General features: G+C 39.7%; 1 protein-coding gene across 1 annotated transcript; it reads right to left on the bottom strand.

Moving 5' to 3' along the window:
- Positions 1 to 1,124: 1,124 nt before the first annotated feature.
- Positions 1,125 to 18,357, bottom strand: LOC122671433. The gene is made up of 3 exons (XM_043868635.1): positions 16,695 to 18,357; positions 15,113 to 16,194; positions 1,125 to 1,274 (listed from the first exon to the last, which is right to left on the bottom strand). The coding sequence occupies exons 1-3, from the start codon at positions 18,201 to 18,203 to the stop codon at positions 1,166 to 1,168; spliced, it is 2,700 nt and encodes an 899-aa protein (XP_043724570.1). The 5' UTR covers positions 18,204 to 18,357; the 3' UTR covers positions 1,125 to 1,165.
- Between the last annotated feature and the right edge of the window lie 257 nt (positions 18,358 to 18,614).

Raw genomic sequence — 18,614 nt, 5'->3', positions numbered from 1 at the left:
TTTATTTTTTGTTTTTTGATTTTTGATTTTTTTTGTTGGGAGGCGGGTGGATTGCCTACATGGCCCCTGCACCAGCGTAATGGCCAATGAGATGGGACATCCAACGGGGGTAAGATTTTCATTAAGACAGTCATTTCACCCTTCCTGTGTCTGGAGTCTGGATGCAAGCGCCATGCCAGCCTTTTCCCACTTTTTTAGCAAAAGGGTTTTCTGAGGGTAAGCCATCACCCACCCATTGCAATGAGAATACTTCATGAAAAATGTCACAATGTGCAGTGTGAGTTCTGCCTATTACACGGCTGGGAAAATGAGGTCCACGATGTCTATGCCATGAGCACTCTCTCTCTCTCTCCTCTTTGACATCCGAACCACCTGTGTATATACTGTACAGCACCCCCTCCCATGCTCCCACTTGTTCGGTATAGGAGATTCCATTCCATGTAGGCTGCGTGGCAATCCCTTGCCTTACAAAGTTTTATCCACACCCTCCATGAGGAGGATATATAGCCCTGATGAACAAAAGGAAGCCTCCTTCATGTACTTGAAGAATCAATGTGAATGATAACAGGGAAAATAATGTTCCATCACTCCAAGGAGGAAAGCACCCCTGCTGCTTCCCATGTAGTTTGAAAGTTTAGTTTGATGTAAATATGTAAGCTGGATCACTTGTACAAGGAAAAAACTGACATTGCTCTGGGGTTTATCAACAAGTTTTACCTCAAATAGCAATCTGTAACTGATAACAGATTAATGCTATATGGATGATGAGCAATCTACTTTCTCCATTTAGAAAGCTGATTAGCCAATTCCGACCATTGAATACCTAAAGAATAATTAGAAATGGCCACATTATCAAATTTCAGACTACAATTCAAACATTACAACTTTCCACTTCGGCATACCTGTTTGTAGTCGGTTTTTTCAATGCTTTATTTGCCACATGGCCAACTCCATTTGGACTAAAACTTAACATGTGAGCAGGGGACCTTGAGATCTACTTGTCCATAAGATTTCAGTCCCATCTAACTTGCCATGTGGCATAACTAAATGCCCATCCAGAGATACCATAGAGGTGTGCCTGGCCAAAAAACCCTTATCCCTAATGTTGATGTCCTCTCCGTTCTTTTTCATTTTTCTCTTTATTTTTTTTCCCCTCTCAAGTAAATTACCAAAGCGACTGTACATCTGGTCTGGAAAATAGGCCCCCAATCTCAGGCCTTGCCGGGGCTGAGTTTCCAATGTTTTCCCTTGAACCATGTACATCCCAATCCTTGCTGCAAGACCACAAGACCAAATAAAATCTGGATAAGGATCAGGTATCAGATACACTCAAACGATAAATTTTTTGAACTGTCAAACAACATAATGAAAGAAAAATAGATGAATCTAAGAAGGTAATAGCCAATAATGTGAAGTTCAATATGTCAGCAAACAACAGATTCTAATGAAATTCATTGAATGTGGTGGGGAGGCTTCCAAGAAACAAAACTCTAAATCCGATAGTAGAAATGAGGAATAAAGTACATATTGCCAAGAAAAACAGACTCATGAATTCATATGCACCAAAACACCATGTCTAACAGTTGTTCTTAGAAAAAACTAATGGCAATATTAACTACACGGCATCCAGAGACCAATTCAACAGCATAAGTCCTGAGTTAACCTACATAATAGCCCAAGAAAGGAGCAATTTGCCATTCTTTAGTCATACACAACTCACAGGTCATCAATGCTAAAAATATGGTAAAGGTGAGACCCAACGAGGAAATATTCAAGTAAATAAAGGGCGTACCCAGTGTACGAGGCTCCCACCACTGCAGGGTCTGGGGAGGGTCATAATGTATGCAGCCTTACCCCTTGCTTTAGCAGAGAGGTTGTATCCAGACTCGAACACGTGACCACTTGGTCACAATGGAGCAACCTTACCGTTGCACCAAGGCCCGCCCTCTTTAAGTAAATACCAAATCAAAATAAGGCCACACAGAATAGAGAAAAAAAAAAAAAAAGAACTAACTAGCGTTTTCTTTTCACATGCTAAAAAATTACAACATTTTTATCTATGGTTGGGGATGCATACCTAGTTTATGTGAGCACCAAATATAAAACCTATATATATATATAGACTTGCACCTATAGTACTTTTTTTATATAAATAAATACCTATTTGTGAACATTTCTCATTCACAAAAGGTTTCACCAGGTTCCATTTGTTGACAAAATATATTTCCAGGAAATCAACATCCATTTATAAAACTAAAACTTAGTAATTCTTTGACATTTGTCTCCCCCCCCCCTCTTCTTCTCCCCTTTATCATACATAACAAGTAAGCACCTTTGCTAACTGTCGGATGAGGAAAAGAATCAACCACATAACACAGGAGTTGTCTCCCATGAGTATATTTGAACAAAATGCCACCACATTCCTTGAAAAACATCCAAAAATTAAATTGGAAATTCTCTTTCAACTTTTGTATTGCATTTCGGTAAAAAAAAATTCTAATTTTTAGGCCTATGAATTTCCTTTTGCTTTTAGGACAATTCTTTTAAAATATTTCAGTTACATCAAAAGGAGCCTAAAGGCAGAATCGAAGGAAAAATTGAATATATTGACGCATTTTTGAAGATTATCTTTCCAGGGAGGATTGCTCCTTTGCTTTCTTGATGAAATCACATTGTTATGAGGGTCAAGATTAAATAACATGGTGGATGATTTGGCTATGCAGAGCGTGTACAGGAACAACACATGTTGCTTTGAGGGTCAAGATTAAATAACATGGTGGATGATTTGGCTAAGCAGAGCGTGTACAGGAACAACACATGTTGCTTTAGGAACAGCAATATTTTCTTTCTAGTCTTCACTTTCTCAATGGAGGCCATTGAAGGAGCCTTAATCTCTATAAGCAACCAACAGATTGATAAATGGATGGTAAAGAAATGAACTAGTCAAAACTCAGAGCCGGCTGCACATATAAGCCACTTCAGGAATGTATTTTCCCTAAACAAAATGTGCATGGGAAAATTCTGGTACATAAATGGCATTAGGACATTATCTTAGTGGTATAACCTCAAGAAATAGAAGCAAGTAAAATCCAAGGGGGACTAACGAAAAAAGGATCGTTTAGATCATCTTCATATTTTACTTTGCACATAGTCACGTTTCCAGTTTATCCCTGTTTCCATGCATGTGTTAATCTTCAAACCAGACGACCAAAAAAACAACCATGACTAAATATAGTTGCAATCACAAAACACCCCCATCCCCTCCCCCCCCCCCCCAAAAAAAAAAAAAAAAAAAAACCCAAAAGGAAGGTAAAGATAATTTATGATGAATGAGAGTTGAGAATAAAAAGCAAATGCTAGAGTGATAATAAAATCATAGGGTTGGAGTAAGAAACATCGATTATAGTCTTACAAATTATACGAGTCTAATGCCAAAATTACCCTATTGATTAAGTCTGATTATCGCTACTTATACCATCTTCCCATTTCCCAGATACCCCTATTATCCACCTGAACCTAACCTAACTAATAATCATCTACTTACTGAAGTTTTTTTTTTTTTTTTTTTGTGTAAATATTTTCTCCAAAATTAATTTTAAAATTAAGGAATAATATATTCCAGGTATTGAATGACCATAAATATGTTATTAAGACAGTAATCTGGCCATGGGAAATGTCAAGAATTCTGGAACACCGATCGGATTGTGACGAAGATACTTCAATATCTAAAACTAATGACTTCACAGAAATAGTGACTCTTCCTTACAATCATGTTTATAAAAATCATTTTATCCCTTCTTTATTGATGGGAAAACCATATATGAAAGAAAAGAAAGATATATGCAGAGATGGAATTTAGGCTGTCAACACAAGGACTCCACAACCCTGTGTCCGGTGGCTATAATCCGTTTGTCTCCCCCAACCCTCTGGAAAGTAGGACACAGTTGTCTTGAGAACTGTAGGGAAATGTGACACAATAAATCCAAGCCTCAGCATAAGTTTATCTCCAGAAGGAAAAGGACACAAACCGAATGAGGAAGGAGACTTGAGAACAGTACAATAGACTGAGAAATAAAACAGCGTACAATCACTAGTGGTTAACAACAAGCCACCTAAAGGGGATTAACAGCAGTCTCTTTTTTTATTCCCAAATCAAACACCTGTCCTTATTAGAACTAAGATGCCTAACTGACAGCTGATAAGCTTGGTGATGTTTCCATAATCCATTGAGCCCACATAAGCAACTCTTCTCCTTGTTTTCTTTATAGTTACTTGATGTAGGTCAAGATATTCAGGAGTCCAAAACTCCTAATTGTACTAGGAATAGGAAATCCTAGACCTAATAAGAATAGGTAGGAAGAAACACAATCCCACTAGGACAGGAAAACAGACTCCTAATTCCACCAGAAGAATCCAAATAGGAAAGGAATTAGAGTCCAATTCAACAAGGAAAAGGAAAATTGAAGTCTAATCCTACCGGATGAAGAAAAATAGAACTAAGAATCCAAATATAAAAGGAATTAGAGTCCAATTCAACAAGGAAAAGGAAAATAGAAGTCTAATCCTACTTGATGAAGAGAAATAGAAAGAACTAAGATTTTTTTAATCACCAAGAACTAAGAAAGAATTACTGAGTTTTATACTTGTATTTCAAATTTTAAGTAAGAGGTAACCAAAGAAAACAACCAGAACAAGTCAGAATCAACTGAGAGTCTAGCCAAGTGGTATGCTGGAGTTATAACATGGCCAACAGTTCCCCAATTAAAAAATGTAGTATGATAGTGATGGGAGACAGAACCTGGAGACGAAATCTTTTATGATGATTAAAGTATAGAAGAAATATAATCTAAGGAATGATGAATACCACTATTACTGTAGGAATAATAGGGCAGAATATGAACCGGAAGATCAAACTGATGCAAGTGCTTATATGTGCAGAATTCTACTCCAGAATAGAACTCCAAAAAAAATAGTAACTAGAAAGAACTTTCAGCCGACCTGATCGTGATGCAGGTTCATCATAGATATTGGCTTATTTCTTTAGAAATAGGCCTAGGGTTGGGTTATATACATGTTGGGCCTTTGTTCCCAAGGGTTTTCTATGTATTAGGCCACTTTAATGAGCCTAAACTAGGGGTACATAGGTTGCATACGGGATTAGCCCAATACTTAGTTTATTTTTATGTTTTCTAATTGAACCGGTTCAAATTGGTTGCATCCAATTGGTTCAATTTAAGTGATCATGTGTCTTGGTTAAGTGGTCATGTGATGTAAGTTGGGCTGGATTAAGACTCCATAAGTCCAGCCATGTTTTGAGTCTATCTCCTTTAGTATTTTAGTTTCCTAGTCAATTTAAATTACCTAATAGGTTAGGGATAGGATTAGGCCATTCCTTTTTAGTGTCTAAGTCTATTTTTGAGTCTTCTATATAAGTTAGTAAGGGAAGCCAGCATTGTACACGAATTTGATTAATGAAAAAAGCATTTGCTTGTTGGCTGCCATTGTTACTGCTCCTGTGCTCCTTGTGAGTGTGCATCCTTGTGGTTCTATCAAGGTGGAAAGGGACTGGTGGAATCCAGTTGACTCCTTACGCCGTGACGGCTGGGAGGATCTTCTTCAAATTCGAAGGTGGCTTTATCCTTCACAACTGTCGAAGCTTGCTGCCAGTGGAATCTCCAGTAAGTTTGACGCCAAAATTCTTCTTCTAATCCTCTAATCCTTTCCCCCAACTGATCCCCTTTATTTTTTGTTTGAATCCCATAAACCCTAACTCCATTAAAACCCAAAACCTGCAACTCAATTCTATCCAGAATTGCAGAATTTCAAAACTCATCCAAACCCTAACCTTTTTATACCATATTGACCCCCTAGACCTGCTCATTAATACCCTATAAACCCCTTTCCCAATATCCAACCCAAACCCTAGGAATTGACCTAAATCCTAGTGCTATCCATTCGAACCATCAGCCCCTTTTGTTATTTAATCTGGTTATTTGGCTCCCAGTAGGTCTCCTACCTATCTAGGACTACATTAATTGGTATCAAAGCTATGGCGGAGGCAAGCTCCAACGAAACCTCGAAAGACCCACCTCCATTCGTTTTTAAGACCCGAGTTCGTCTACCCAATGGGAGCACAACCATATTACTTCTTGATGAGAGGCGACGTAACAACATTATTTCACAATCCGTGGTGGATATGTTGTCCCAATCAAGAGAGATTTGCATCATGCCTATAGGTAAAGTCTGTGTCGAATTTGGGTGTTCTTCATACCATGATGGTGCTTGGTGTCAGCCGGTACCACCTTCAAAGAGTTTTATTGCAGTAGGTGGTGATTGGTTGGACGAGCGACAAGGTTGGATTGAACCTGAAAACAACTCGTGTGTCCTACCTGATCGACACCGTCTATACCATTTATTTACTCTAAAAGAGTTACAACCAAAGGTAACCACATCGACTGTACAGCCACAGAGATTGCCGAACATGTCAACTCAAACGCAAGTGGCATCGACTATGTTTGAAGTTTCACCAATGGCAGATGCACCAACAGAAGATCCTACTGAAGTGATCTATGTTGAAGAAACCAATATAGATAAGGCTGAACCAGTAGAAGATGAAAAGCTGATTGAGAGCATTCCAAAGGAAAACAATGACCTTCAAGATGCTGCTCTTGAAGAGGTGGAGCTTGTGTCTCATGTATTAGATGAGAAGGTTGCTAACACTGAAGGCTCTATGGACGAGACATTGACAGTTGCTGCTGATTCACAGGCAGAACACATAGAGTTTGTTATGCCACCATGGTTCTTCGAAGAGAAAGCTCCACGCATTGAAGACTTTATCCCCGATGTTCCTGACTCATCGGAATTTTGTTTGGGGATGGTCAAAGCTGCTAATCACATGTTGATTCCCCCTCATCACTGCAAAATTCAAGGACGAATTTTTTCAACTTGGGGAGAGTTGATGCAGGTTCATCATAGATATTGGCTTATTTCTTTAGAAATAGGCCTAGGGTTGGATTATATACATGTTGGGCCTTTGTTCCCAAGGGTTTTCTATGTATTAGGCCACTTTAATGAGCCTAAACTAGAGGTACATAGGTTGCATACGGGATTAACCCAATACTTTGTTTATTTTAATGTTTTCTAATTGAACCGGTTCAAATTGGTTGCATCTAATTGGTTCAATTTAAGTGATCATGTGACTTGGTTAAGTGGTCATGTGACAACTTAAGTGGTCATGTGATGTAAGTTGGGCTGAATTAGGACTCTATAAGTTCAGCCATGTTTTGAGTCTATTTCCTTTAGTATTTTAGTTTTCTAGTCAATTTAAATTACCTAATAGGTTAGGGATAGGATTAGGCCATTCCTTTTTAGTGTCTAAGTCTATTTTTGAGTCTTCTATATAAGTTTGTAAGGGAGGCCAGCATTGTACACGAATTTGATTAATGAAAAAAGCTTTTGCTTGTTGGCTGCCATTGTTGGTGCTCCTATGCTCCTTTGTGAGTGTGCATCCTTATGGTTCTATCAAGGTGGAAAGGGACTGGTGGAATCCGGTTGACTCCTTACACCGTGACGGCTGGGAGGATCTTCTTCAAATTCGAAGGTGGCTTTATCCTTCACAACTGTCGAAGCTTGCTGCCAGTGGAATCTCCAGTAAGTTTGACGCCAAAATTCTTCTTCTAATCCTCTAATCCTTTCCCCCAATTGATCCCCTTTATTTTTTGTTTGAATCCCATAAACCCTAACTCCATTAAAGCCCAAAACCTGCAACTCAATTCTGTCTAAAATTGCAGAATTTCAAAACTCATCCAAACCCTAACCTTTTTATACCATATTGACCCCCTAGACCTGCCCATTAATACCCTATAAACCCCTTTCCCAATATCCAACCCAAACCCTAGGAATTGACCTAAATCCTAGTGCTGTCCATTCGAACCAGCAGCCCCTTTTGTTATTTGATCCGGTTGTTTGGCTCCTAGTAGGTCTCCTACCTATCTAGGACTGCATTAGATCGATTGAAGGGAGAGGTGATGAAATCAATTCTGCTGCGCAAAGAGGAGAAATGGAAAAAAAAAATCAGATTATGATGCAGGCAACCCAGTTCAATCAAGGTTGATCAGACTTGATTTCAAGTCCCCATTGGGTCATATGGGACTTGGGCTCAGTGGTTTTGGGATTAGTTTGTAATGGATCAGTTCTATAAGCACACAATGGAGTACTAAGTCATATACGAAATTAGGAGTTCACATTTATAGTATCTATTTTTAAGAGTCTATCAGTCCTAGGATATTATCTATTTTCTGTTTTCTTCAGTTACAAGTTGTTACTTGTTAGACAATAGGAAGCATATATATATATGGTAAGTCCCGTAAGGAAGAGTTAGCTAGTCTCTAATTGGGTTCAGTTTAGTAGTCTAAAATACATGGCAATTACCATCGATTTAAGTATGTGAGGTGCTGGATAAATGAAAGTTAGATTTATGGTTTGCTGTGTTAGCAATTGGTGAGTACTGTGATTCTACAGTTATCTTCTTCTTCTCAATTGATCCCTTCTTCTGGTCGCTCTTTCTTAGACTTTGTTTTGTTATTCTATTTCCCTTTCTTCTTCTTCTGTCTTTTTTTCTTTTCTAATTGCTAGATACCCACAGATACCCTGTTTCGCTGTTTCTGAATTAATTTCAGCAAGCTTAATTCATATCTCAAGTTAGGACTCAGTTTGCTCTCGAACTTGAGACACCAAACCCTCACATCAATACCCTTCTATTTCACCAAAAAGCCCCAGTTTGATCCCTTTTCTCCGCCTGAAATACCCCTGCCCTGTTCTATCCAAGATCCACAATAAAGCCAATTGCACTTTTTTTTTGAGTTTTTCCTCCTTAGTATAGCTTTAGTTCAACCCTCTCCAGAAGCCTGCTCAACCTTGAAATCAGAAACAACTAACCCCTAGTTATTAAGATTAACAAATCTCCTATTCTGCCTCTACCTACATTTTAGCCCTAATTCTGAGATTTAGAGTTATGGTTTTTTGGGCCGCCATCAAATCCTCATTGTTAGTCCCTCGAGGCAGCCCACTTTGATGTGCTTTCAACTGGGACTAATTACCTAAAGTGCCTAATGTACTTGGGTTGGGTCTCCATATAGGCTGATGGTTCAACAACAACAACAACAACAACAACAACAACTCAGCCTTATCCCAACTAAATGGGGTCGACTAGATAGATCCTTGCTCCGCAATCAGCTCTATTCGAAGTCAGACTTGATACAAGGCCTACGCTATGCATATATTTCCTCACCACTTCTCCTAATGTTATTTTAGGTCTGCCCCTGCCTCTTTTAGTTCCTTCAATCTGAATCAAGTCACTCCTCTGTACTGGAGGATCCAAAGGCCTCCGTTGAACATGGTCATGCCACATCAAACGACTTTCTCATAGCTTATCATGTATCGGAGCTACTCCTAAATCAGCTCTAATATGATCATTCCTTACTTTATCCTTCCTAGTTTTGCCACTCATCCATCTCAACATCCTCATCTCCACGACACTAATTTTATTCATATAATACACCATACATCATAGCCAGTTGTATGACTGTCCTATAAAATTTTCTTTTAAGTTTTAAAGGAATGCGCCGATCACACAACACTCCAGACGCGCTTCTCCACTTCATCAATCCTATTTTAATTCTCTGTGAAATATCATCCTCTATATCACTTTCTTTATTTATGATTGGTTCTCATTCAAATTAAGAGCCATCGGCCCATTCCATCATCACTACTTTCCACCCTCTCATCATTTTCATTCCCATTGTTTTTCTAAAACCTTTTTGCAGGATCTGATGGACCTCATTGCCCTGCAGGTAATGGGTGCCCACTAATAGAATGGAAGAGATCCCAATCTGACGGCTAGATATGGGCAATATTTGATATCAGATCTAATGGCCAGATTTTGGATGGTAATTAAATTAAGGCAGGGGGCTTTCCGAAATTAAAGCATAGTAGCGGAGTAAAATATAAAAGAAGTCAGAATATGAGGGGCTTTAATCAGTTACCAGAAGAATCTGACGATAACTGTAAACGAAGAAAGCCTTCTACCTCATGTTAAAGCAAGAACATGACAGAACCAGTACTGAAATAAGAGAGCAATAACTTCTTAAACTCAATCAAATCAAGATAGAGCTTCACTAACAGAATCGCCAATTCTAGCAATCAATTCCCAAGTCAGAAATAGAGTTCTAAAGAAGCTATGAAGGTCAGTTGCAGAAAATTTCAGACACAGAACATGAGTTCAGATATGCAACTTACTAACAGACTTTAGCAAATCGGAATCAAATTTCAAAACTCAAGAGATCAACATCAGAACTATGGGAGAGGGATCTATAAGCTGCCTGCTTATAATGGCATATTACACGCCAAGCCAATAGTGGGTAGCAAAATGGTATATTTAATGAGGAAAGTACACACTGACAGCGTGCACTTCCTTTTCCCCAGAACTATAAATTTCAATTTTATAATGAAACAGATTTAGAATGACAGAAATCACTAGTTTCAGCAACCCAAAACTGAACCAAAAAACAGAGATTGTGCCTGGGTTTTGAAACAAGAAGATAGAAAAGAAACAGAAATAGGAGAAGAGAAGAGGAAATAAGGAGAAAAGGGAGGAGAACAAAGGAGAGAAGATAAGATAAATTAACCAACGAGAAAAGGAGTCTATCCAGCCCATGGACCACATGTTCGCACAGCACATAAACTCAAACTTTCATTCTCAAAAATCCAGATCCCCTTTGCGTAGGGTTAAAAACCTTATCTATAAATCTAAATAATTTGACCTTAGGACTCATAAACCAACTAAATAACTGTCACTTCAAGTTACCTAAACAAAAACTTGAACTCCCCTTGAATTGTTGCTAAACAAAAACAAAAATTTTGGCTTTTACCCTATGCATTGTTGCATTCAATTTTTACTCCCCTTTGTATAAAGATACCTCCCCAATTCTTGATAGTCTTATTCATTTTCAGGTTGTAGAAATATTTCTTTTTCTATCCATAGTCATTCAAAGACTCCCATAATTATTCTGTTCAGTGCAGTGACTACTTAAGGCATTGATATTTGATATTTTCATGTAGCCAATTTCCCAATAGAATATATCTAAGTATGAAAGACTGCAATTTCAACTAGTTCTTCATTTTTCTTATCAAATAGAAATTGTTACTTGATGGAATCAATACATCCTTTAAGAAGGTTTCAGAATCCAACAAACAGGCAGAATCAATAGGGCTAAAACCAGCAGTGACAAGAAATTCAACGTCTCCAAATGCAGGTCTCAGATCAGGCCCAAACTCCACTCAAAGTTAAATAACTACTAAAGCTTCAAACCCTCAAAGTTTAGTACTGATTCAACGGCTGGATATGATGATATTGATAGATGAATCAAAATAGAAACTCTAAGAGTAGCCTGCAGTTGGTGCTGATATCTCCCTCTAAACAGTGAGTATAACTCCACAAATATTCACCAAACAGCAGATGATTTTCTCAACCATAGAGTTATGTTATAGAGCAGCAATGAAGGATTCAAACAACCATCGAACAAGAAGATAACACTGAGGTAAAGTTCTGAAACTTGCTTGATATTGCGGAAAACAAAATGAAAGAAGGGATTAGGGATAAGGGAAGCTATGGCTTGAACCTCTCATTCAAGCTTGGATCAGCATCTCACCAGCCATGCAAAGCCTCTCAGCTTGCAAACTGCATCTCACAAGGGAAATAATACATAGCCATTGTCTTCTCTTTTGCCTAAAATCGTTGGGTGCATGTAGCAGCCCCCCTAAAACACTAGAGTCCCCCACCTTGTATGGAGAAGGAAACCCCTACAAAATGGTAACCAATTAAAATAGAAACTAGTCCTAGTATAAGACCTAACTTCTAGATACATCTCAAAGTACGAATATTCACTAATTACTAATTAGTAACTACAACTAACATAAAGAGAATCAAAGCACAGTAGAAACAATTAGACGCCCCCCCCCCCCCCCACATGGACTCAGTAATACGTAAAATTGAGCCTAAGCCTGGCCCATGAAGACTTGGGCCTATGCTAGCTGGCCAGATTAGGCTGCCTGGCTCAATGGCCTGGCTGGACTGGCCTTCCTTTTCATCTTCCCTTCAATCGACATCATTACTTCCCCAGCACTCGCCATTAAAAAAAAAAAAGGGTTCCAGAATGCTAGCTGCTTATAAGGAGACCCTTATACTATCCACCAGTAATGTTTGGCAAGAGTCATATAAGGGATTCCAAACAGGACCTCAGCCTAAACGATGTTTCAGAACACAACTGAAGGACACAAAACCACTATTCTAGTAATGGCAAAGCATTCCCAAAATAGTGAAACACCATCATGACATGATGCTACTACATATCAACTCACAAGCGGGATGAACCTCATAACAGGAACCTCCAAGCAGGTTTGTGGCAGTGGTAAACCCAGCTTGAGGGACATCTGTAGGACCATTGTCATCCACTGATTGTACAGCCATCAGCCATCTTCACAGGGATACTCAACTCTCTAACCACAAGTGATGCAGGAGCAATTGATTGGCTAGACCGGACTGACCCAATTTGGCAGCCCACACCTAGATGCAACCAACCACGCACCAACCAGCCTTTACGTGGACCAGCCAAGTACCAGCCACCCTATATGTGTGGAGCATAACCAGTCCCTTTTTGGCGCTTGATATTCTCAAGAAATATTTAATAGGAATGTAGGATTGAGTCTTTTAAATTTTCTTCTTTAGTCTTTTCGTAGTCCTAGATGTATTATTGTTTCTCTTCAAATTCTTAGATTAGGAGTCCAAGAGATTGAAGGCTAGTATTTAATATTTTATGGGAGTTAGTTTCTAGGTGAGTAATTAGTTTAGAATAGTGTGCTAGTCATTAATGTTTCTTGGTTTTAATTTTTAGGAGTTATTGAAGTCCAAGAGTCATTTTCTTCTTTAAATACCCATGTATCCAACCTTTTGTAACATGTTGAATTGAATTATTGAATGAAAGTATGAAACAAATGTTGGAGCCTTGGTGGCCAGACCTTCATTGAAGAAGTCCCCTCCCCCTCCCTCACGTTTTTGGTGAGTCTTTCCCCTTCCCCTCTCCTCAACGTCTTCTCTCCTTTCTCTCCCCCTCTCAATCTCATCTCTTCTCCTCTCTCTCACGATACTCCCTCTCATCCCTGATCTCTTCTTCTATCTTCATCTACAACCTTCCTAGCTAGCTCCTCCTTTACATCTTCTTCAACCTCCAAACCATCTCCATTAAACCTGCAACTCAACTTGACCTTTCATCTTCCATTCCTTTAAAAAGCCATACAGCCCTTAAACCTAACCCCTTTTATTCCTCATCTCTTCCACAACACACCAGCCCCTTCCCTCACCTATCCCTCAAAACCGTGGTCTGTTTTGAACTTGATTGTTCACCTCCCAACAGCCTGCAACTTCTCTCTTCATCCAAGATCAGAATCTGATCTTGAAACCTCGTCTTCTCCCTTTATCCTATCCCTAATCTCCCTATAAACTAAATCTGGTCTCTCTATTACGGATCTGAACCTTCCGCCTGAGTCATCAAGCTGGCCTGGATCCAGTGTTTTGCCTGAGATGACCAGTCTCCCATCAACAACTACTCTTGGCAATGCAAAATAGGAGTCAGACCTCAACATGAAGAGTTTGGGACACTAAACTCAGCAAAGCCTTGTAACTTAATGGGGTCGGCCACACCAAGGTCATATTTATTAACCCAAAGGTATCTATATCAATTTTCACTTACTTCCAATGTGATTTTCGACCTCTCCTTGCTCTTTCAATTCCTCTCATCTGCACCACAGCAGTCTAAATCCTGGTTTCATGGATTGTGCAATCCCAATCATGGTCAATGCCCTGTCTATCAGGATCAAGCTATGCCAATCTGGTCTGTAATAATCCAGCAAACTTGGTTTTCTCACACAGATTAAGCCAGTCAAAACTGATCCAGACCAGTGTTGCCCAGGAAAAAGTGCACATTCATAGCAATCTCTTCTTCTTCTTTTTTTTTTATGAATACCAGCTGAATTTATTAAACAATCATTTAAATCAGGTAAAACATACATACAACCCACAAGGGAAAATAGTACAAAATAATAATGGAGCCAAAATCCTCTCTAATTCGTGCTAGGCAGGCCCAATGTGTAAAGCATTTATCCCCAGTTCCCCACCCCATTCTAGCCAATTAATCCACCATAGAATCACTAGCCCTCATGATCCAAAGGGATGTTTGAATTCTTGTTCCTATACCAATCTTTGGTCCAGATGTTCCCAACTAAGAACGATGATATTAGCCTCATTCAACAGGTACGCAAACATAACCAATTGCTGAAAGCAGAGGATGAATCCAGGAATGGAATATTATAAACAAGGAGCACATTTTATTTTATTTTTTTTTTTTGGGGGGGGGGGGAAGGCAGCATTGTCTTTCTACCTTCCAACTCTGATAGATACACCTGGCCTTTGCAGATAACTTTTGGGCAACACCTGAACATGTTGAAAACCAATCTTTAAATATCAGACACATTAAGATTGAATTTGATGAAGCATCCAACCAATCAACTTCTAAGGCCTACATCCTTGTCCATCTTTTGTAACATCATATAAAACTCTAGTTAGTAAATGATTTCCACCCAACCAACCCCAAAATGCAACTCCAAGCTCCACTCATCTGGTTTACTCAAAGCCACTAATTTACTAAATCTATCATCCCAGTGCGGCTACAATCCTTCTCTCAGCATGTAGCATCATCATATCCTCTAGTATTCCCTGTGGGTGGTTCTATTGTCTCCCCTCCCCCCCTTTCGAGAGATATGGAGCATCTTTGTACGAATATGTAAAAGATATTCCATCATGGTGATAAGCAGCACATTCAAATTTTCAAGTTTTACATGGCCCAAGTGCCCAATAAAATTGCATCATCTTATGTACAAAATGTATTCACGTTCCATACTTGAGCATAAAAAATTAAATGGAAAGAAAAAATAACGGAAAAAAACTGCCACACAGTAAAAACAAATTGAAACAGAAGAGGCTAAAGAAATTGGTACTCACTTGGACCAACAATTGGCTGGAGCTGGTTCAAAAGGAAGACCGGTTCCAAATTTGCTTGGACTACCATATGTCATTTCATTTCGAGAAACATCATCCAGAGGATTATGCGGAGGGCTATGGTTTTCTCCATCACCTGAAAATGACTGGCAGACAGCTTTTGGTAACCATACACTACTATTGTTCAATCCAGGACCTAGAGGATTAAACGTCCCACCATTCTGGCAACTACCAAGATGAACTTTCCGCGGTGAGCAACTGCCGGGAAGGACATTATTATCCGTTGCAAACGGTGACATAATAGCCTTGTGAGATGAAGGAAACAGAGCATCTTCCTGATTTGACTTGTTCTGGCCCAAGGGTAAAAGCCAGCTGGCTGACCCACCTACCAAACCAAGTCCATCCTGTACAAGTGGAGATGTGCCCCACATCTGCCATGTCCCCTGTTCATTTATATTATTTGATACATCTGTAAGTGAAGTATGCAGATCATGTGCCTTTGAAGTATATGAGAACTGGTTAGATGTGTTTTGCCTTTCTTCAGCAACCCGTACACGTGACATAGGCGACTCAATCGGAGATGGCCTGTTAATTTCGGCAGAAACAGATGCATTCGGCAAAGACCAAGGCCTTTCCAATCCAGTATCTGCAACAAACCCACTTCCCAGGTCCAATGGGAAAATGTCAAGCGACTCTGAAACAGGCCCAAGTAAGGAAACCGGATCAGGGACATAACACGGGTCTTCAAAAAGCTCTGGCTCTTCTGGCACAAACTCATATGCTGGTTCTCCAACAAGAGGAAAATAGGGCTCGGTGGCCGAAGAAACAGAACTACTACTTATTGAACAACTTGGATACGGAGAAAGATTGAAAGGCAATGATAATCCAAAATGCATTGGGTTATCCAAAGGATGTAGTGGTGGTGCTTGACCAGGTAAATATGAACTTCGAACATCTGCTTGGGGCTTATGGTTTGGTCTGCTTATTGTATTCACATTGGATGATGGAGGAACTTCTGATGAGCGAGTAAATAATTGCTGCCATGATTTTTTTGGGGTTGCCCATGGTTGTGGTTCTGAAACCACCTGGTAAACAACAATCAATCATAAACAGTAGCCAATAGCATAGCAAGATATGAATCAATATTAAATTAGAGAATAGATATGGTAGGCAAGAGCCTACAATCTTTAATGAATCCTAGTCCATGACAAATATATGTAATTGAAAAACTAACCAGCCTGGACTCGTATATTTATAGCCCACCATCCATAATCTCAACCTCTAAAAATAATATAGGACATGAAAGAGGTGGAAAAATTGATGCTGAACTTCAGGGAAGAAAAAGAGTACCTATATCTCTTCTTTATAAAATTATAGTAAATGATTTTTAACAATCAAAAGATAGATTCCCTCCAACTTAGCAGTTCAGATGGACCAGTCCTCAAAAGCTGATGCACACTGGGTTCAATATATATTTTCTTTGTTAAGAGTTCAACCTGTGTAATCTTTCCAAACTATTTTCTTTTAGCCTAGCGAGATAATAAATGGCCAAAACAAAAAACCAGGTAATCGGAAAATGACTTACCTGACGTTGGATACTGACATCAGTGACCTTATCATCTCCATTCAAATTTATTTTCCCAGCTACATGTTCATTCAAGTGTACCTCTCTTCGATTACCGGTGGCCTGGACATGATCCACAGAACTATTAGAGTTGTTTTTCGGAACAACAGTAACAGCAGCATGACCACCCTTCCCAAAGAAACTGGATCCATTAAAACCTTTAGAAGAAGAAAGAAATGAACCCTTCACACGATCCAGGTATCTAACACCAGTACCTCCCTTACTAAAATTATTTGTATTGGTAACCCTTACACCATGCCCTGTTTCCAAGCTCTGAGTCCTGAAGCTTTCAGAAGTATTTTTTTGAGCTTCTCTTCTTTCAGTCTCTGTCCTCTTGTCCAAATCTCGCTTCTTTTCACATTCCTTCCCAGCCCTCTTTTCCAACTCCTCTCCATCAGAGTTGCTCTTACTAGACCCTTTGTCTTTTTCTTTCCTTCTTTCCTGACGCTTCTTTTCAGATTCTCTCTTACCATCCTTTTCCCTGTCAACAGTTGATCCTTTGCTACGCTCTTTTTCTGCCTCCATCTTCTCGTCTCTCTGTCTCCTACGTTCTTCCACTAACCGTGCAACCTCTTCCCTCTGTTTCCTTTCTTCCTCCTCTAAAAGCTCCTTCTCTAACTTAGCCTGTTTCTTCTCTTCGGCCTTCCTGCGAGCCTTATCTCCCCTGCTCTCATGAAAATTTCCCCCGTTTTCACCTTTCTTAGGCAACATCCCTTTGTCCTCTCCATCCAGTGAAGCATCCCCCCTTGCAGTGCTGACCCTAAAAATCTTTCTCCAAAACCATCTTATCATAAAAAAGGAGGAGGCCAACAGCTTGCAGGTGAGCATTACAACACCAGAATAAGATTTCTCTGCGAGACATTGATCATCACCACTGAAAAACCCACCTCCCTTCTTCTCCCAATAATTTACATTCCCTGGGAAAGACCCACCGACCCAGTTGCCATTCTCTAACCAATCTGAACCACAAATCCAACCATTTTCCGACCAAACCTTTCCGTTCCACATCCTCCCACTCTTGCCAACTAAATCTCCTATGATACCAGAGTTAGTAAGCCCCGGCCCAGGCAAGTCAAGAACCGGTCTTTTTGAGACGTGACCACAATAAGAACACATAAACTTTCCCCCACCAGGGTTCTGATCCCGGTAAGGGTTCAAGCAGTTCCGGCATCTTCTGGTAGCCGTTTTCCGAAGCTTCTGCATCTCTATGGCTTCAAACCTCTGCCTCTCTTTAAGTCTAGCGCTCCTGCGCACCCGCCAAGCTGATAGCTGAGGCATCAAAATCTCATACCAGAAGAGGGTAACCAAAAGAACCAAAACACAAGCCAGCCGAGGAGAGGTGACCTCAAATCTAAAACCCGGCGGCAACAACTGCGACAACGCCCATAGACCTATAAGTGGAAGCACTAACCAAGGAAGCATGGTGGCAACCCGCCGAGACCACTTCTGTACGACGCACAGTATACACATTATCCTCTAACCCACACCTATATTTCCCAAAATGATAAGAATCGAAGGACCCTTAGAATAAGAATCCGTTCTTCAAATGGAAACAATCCACCCAATTTCTCTGCAAAAACAACACACCACAACCCTAACCTTCGTTCTTCACCAGATCCTATCCAGATATACAAAGGATACCCAAATGCCCGAATGAAAAAGATTATAAGAAAAACCCTAATTTCCCAAACCAAAAAGTGAGGTTGTTGTCGGAGCTGAGACCATATAAACACATAGATAAGATATATTCCAGACTTACAAAATTAGGAATCTATGCGGGAACATAAAAGAAACCCTAATTTGTGGGTTAGGTGTATTACTCCGAGCGTTTGTTCCCTCTTTGGTTCTTTATTACCTGCAACGAAATTTTAAGATAAAACT

The sequence above is a fragment of the Telopea speciosissima genome, chromosome 8 (genome assembly GCF_018873765.1).
Source record: "Telopea speciosissima isolate NSW1024214 ecotype Mountain lineage chromosome 8, Tspe_v1, whole genome shotgun sequence".
NCBI lineage: Eukaryota > Viridiplantae > Streptophyta > Magnoliopsida > Proteales > Proteaceae > Telopea > Telopea speciosissima.
Note: the sequence above shows the minus strand (reverse complement) of the source record. Positions and strands in the feature narration are given on the sequence as shown.

Bases quoted from the DNA above. Each gene is read 5' to 3' on its own strand.
- LOC122671433 (XM_043868635.1), bottom strand. From the start codon at position 18,203: ATGTGTATACTGTGCGTCGTACAGAAGTGGTCTCGGCGGGTTGCCACC. The intron at 16,195-16,694 runs GTAAGTCATTTT...GTTGTTTACCAG, and splicing joins ATGTCAGTATCCAACGTCAG to GTGGTTTCAGAACCACAACC. The intron at 1,275-15,112 runs GTGAGTACCAAT...GTGGTCTTGCAG, and splicing joins CCAGCCAATTGTTGGTCCAA to CAAGGATTGGGATGTACATG.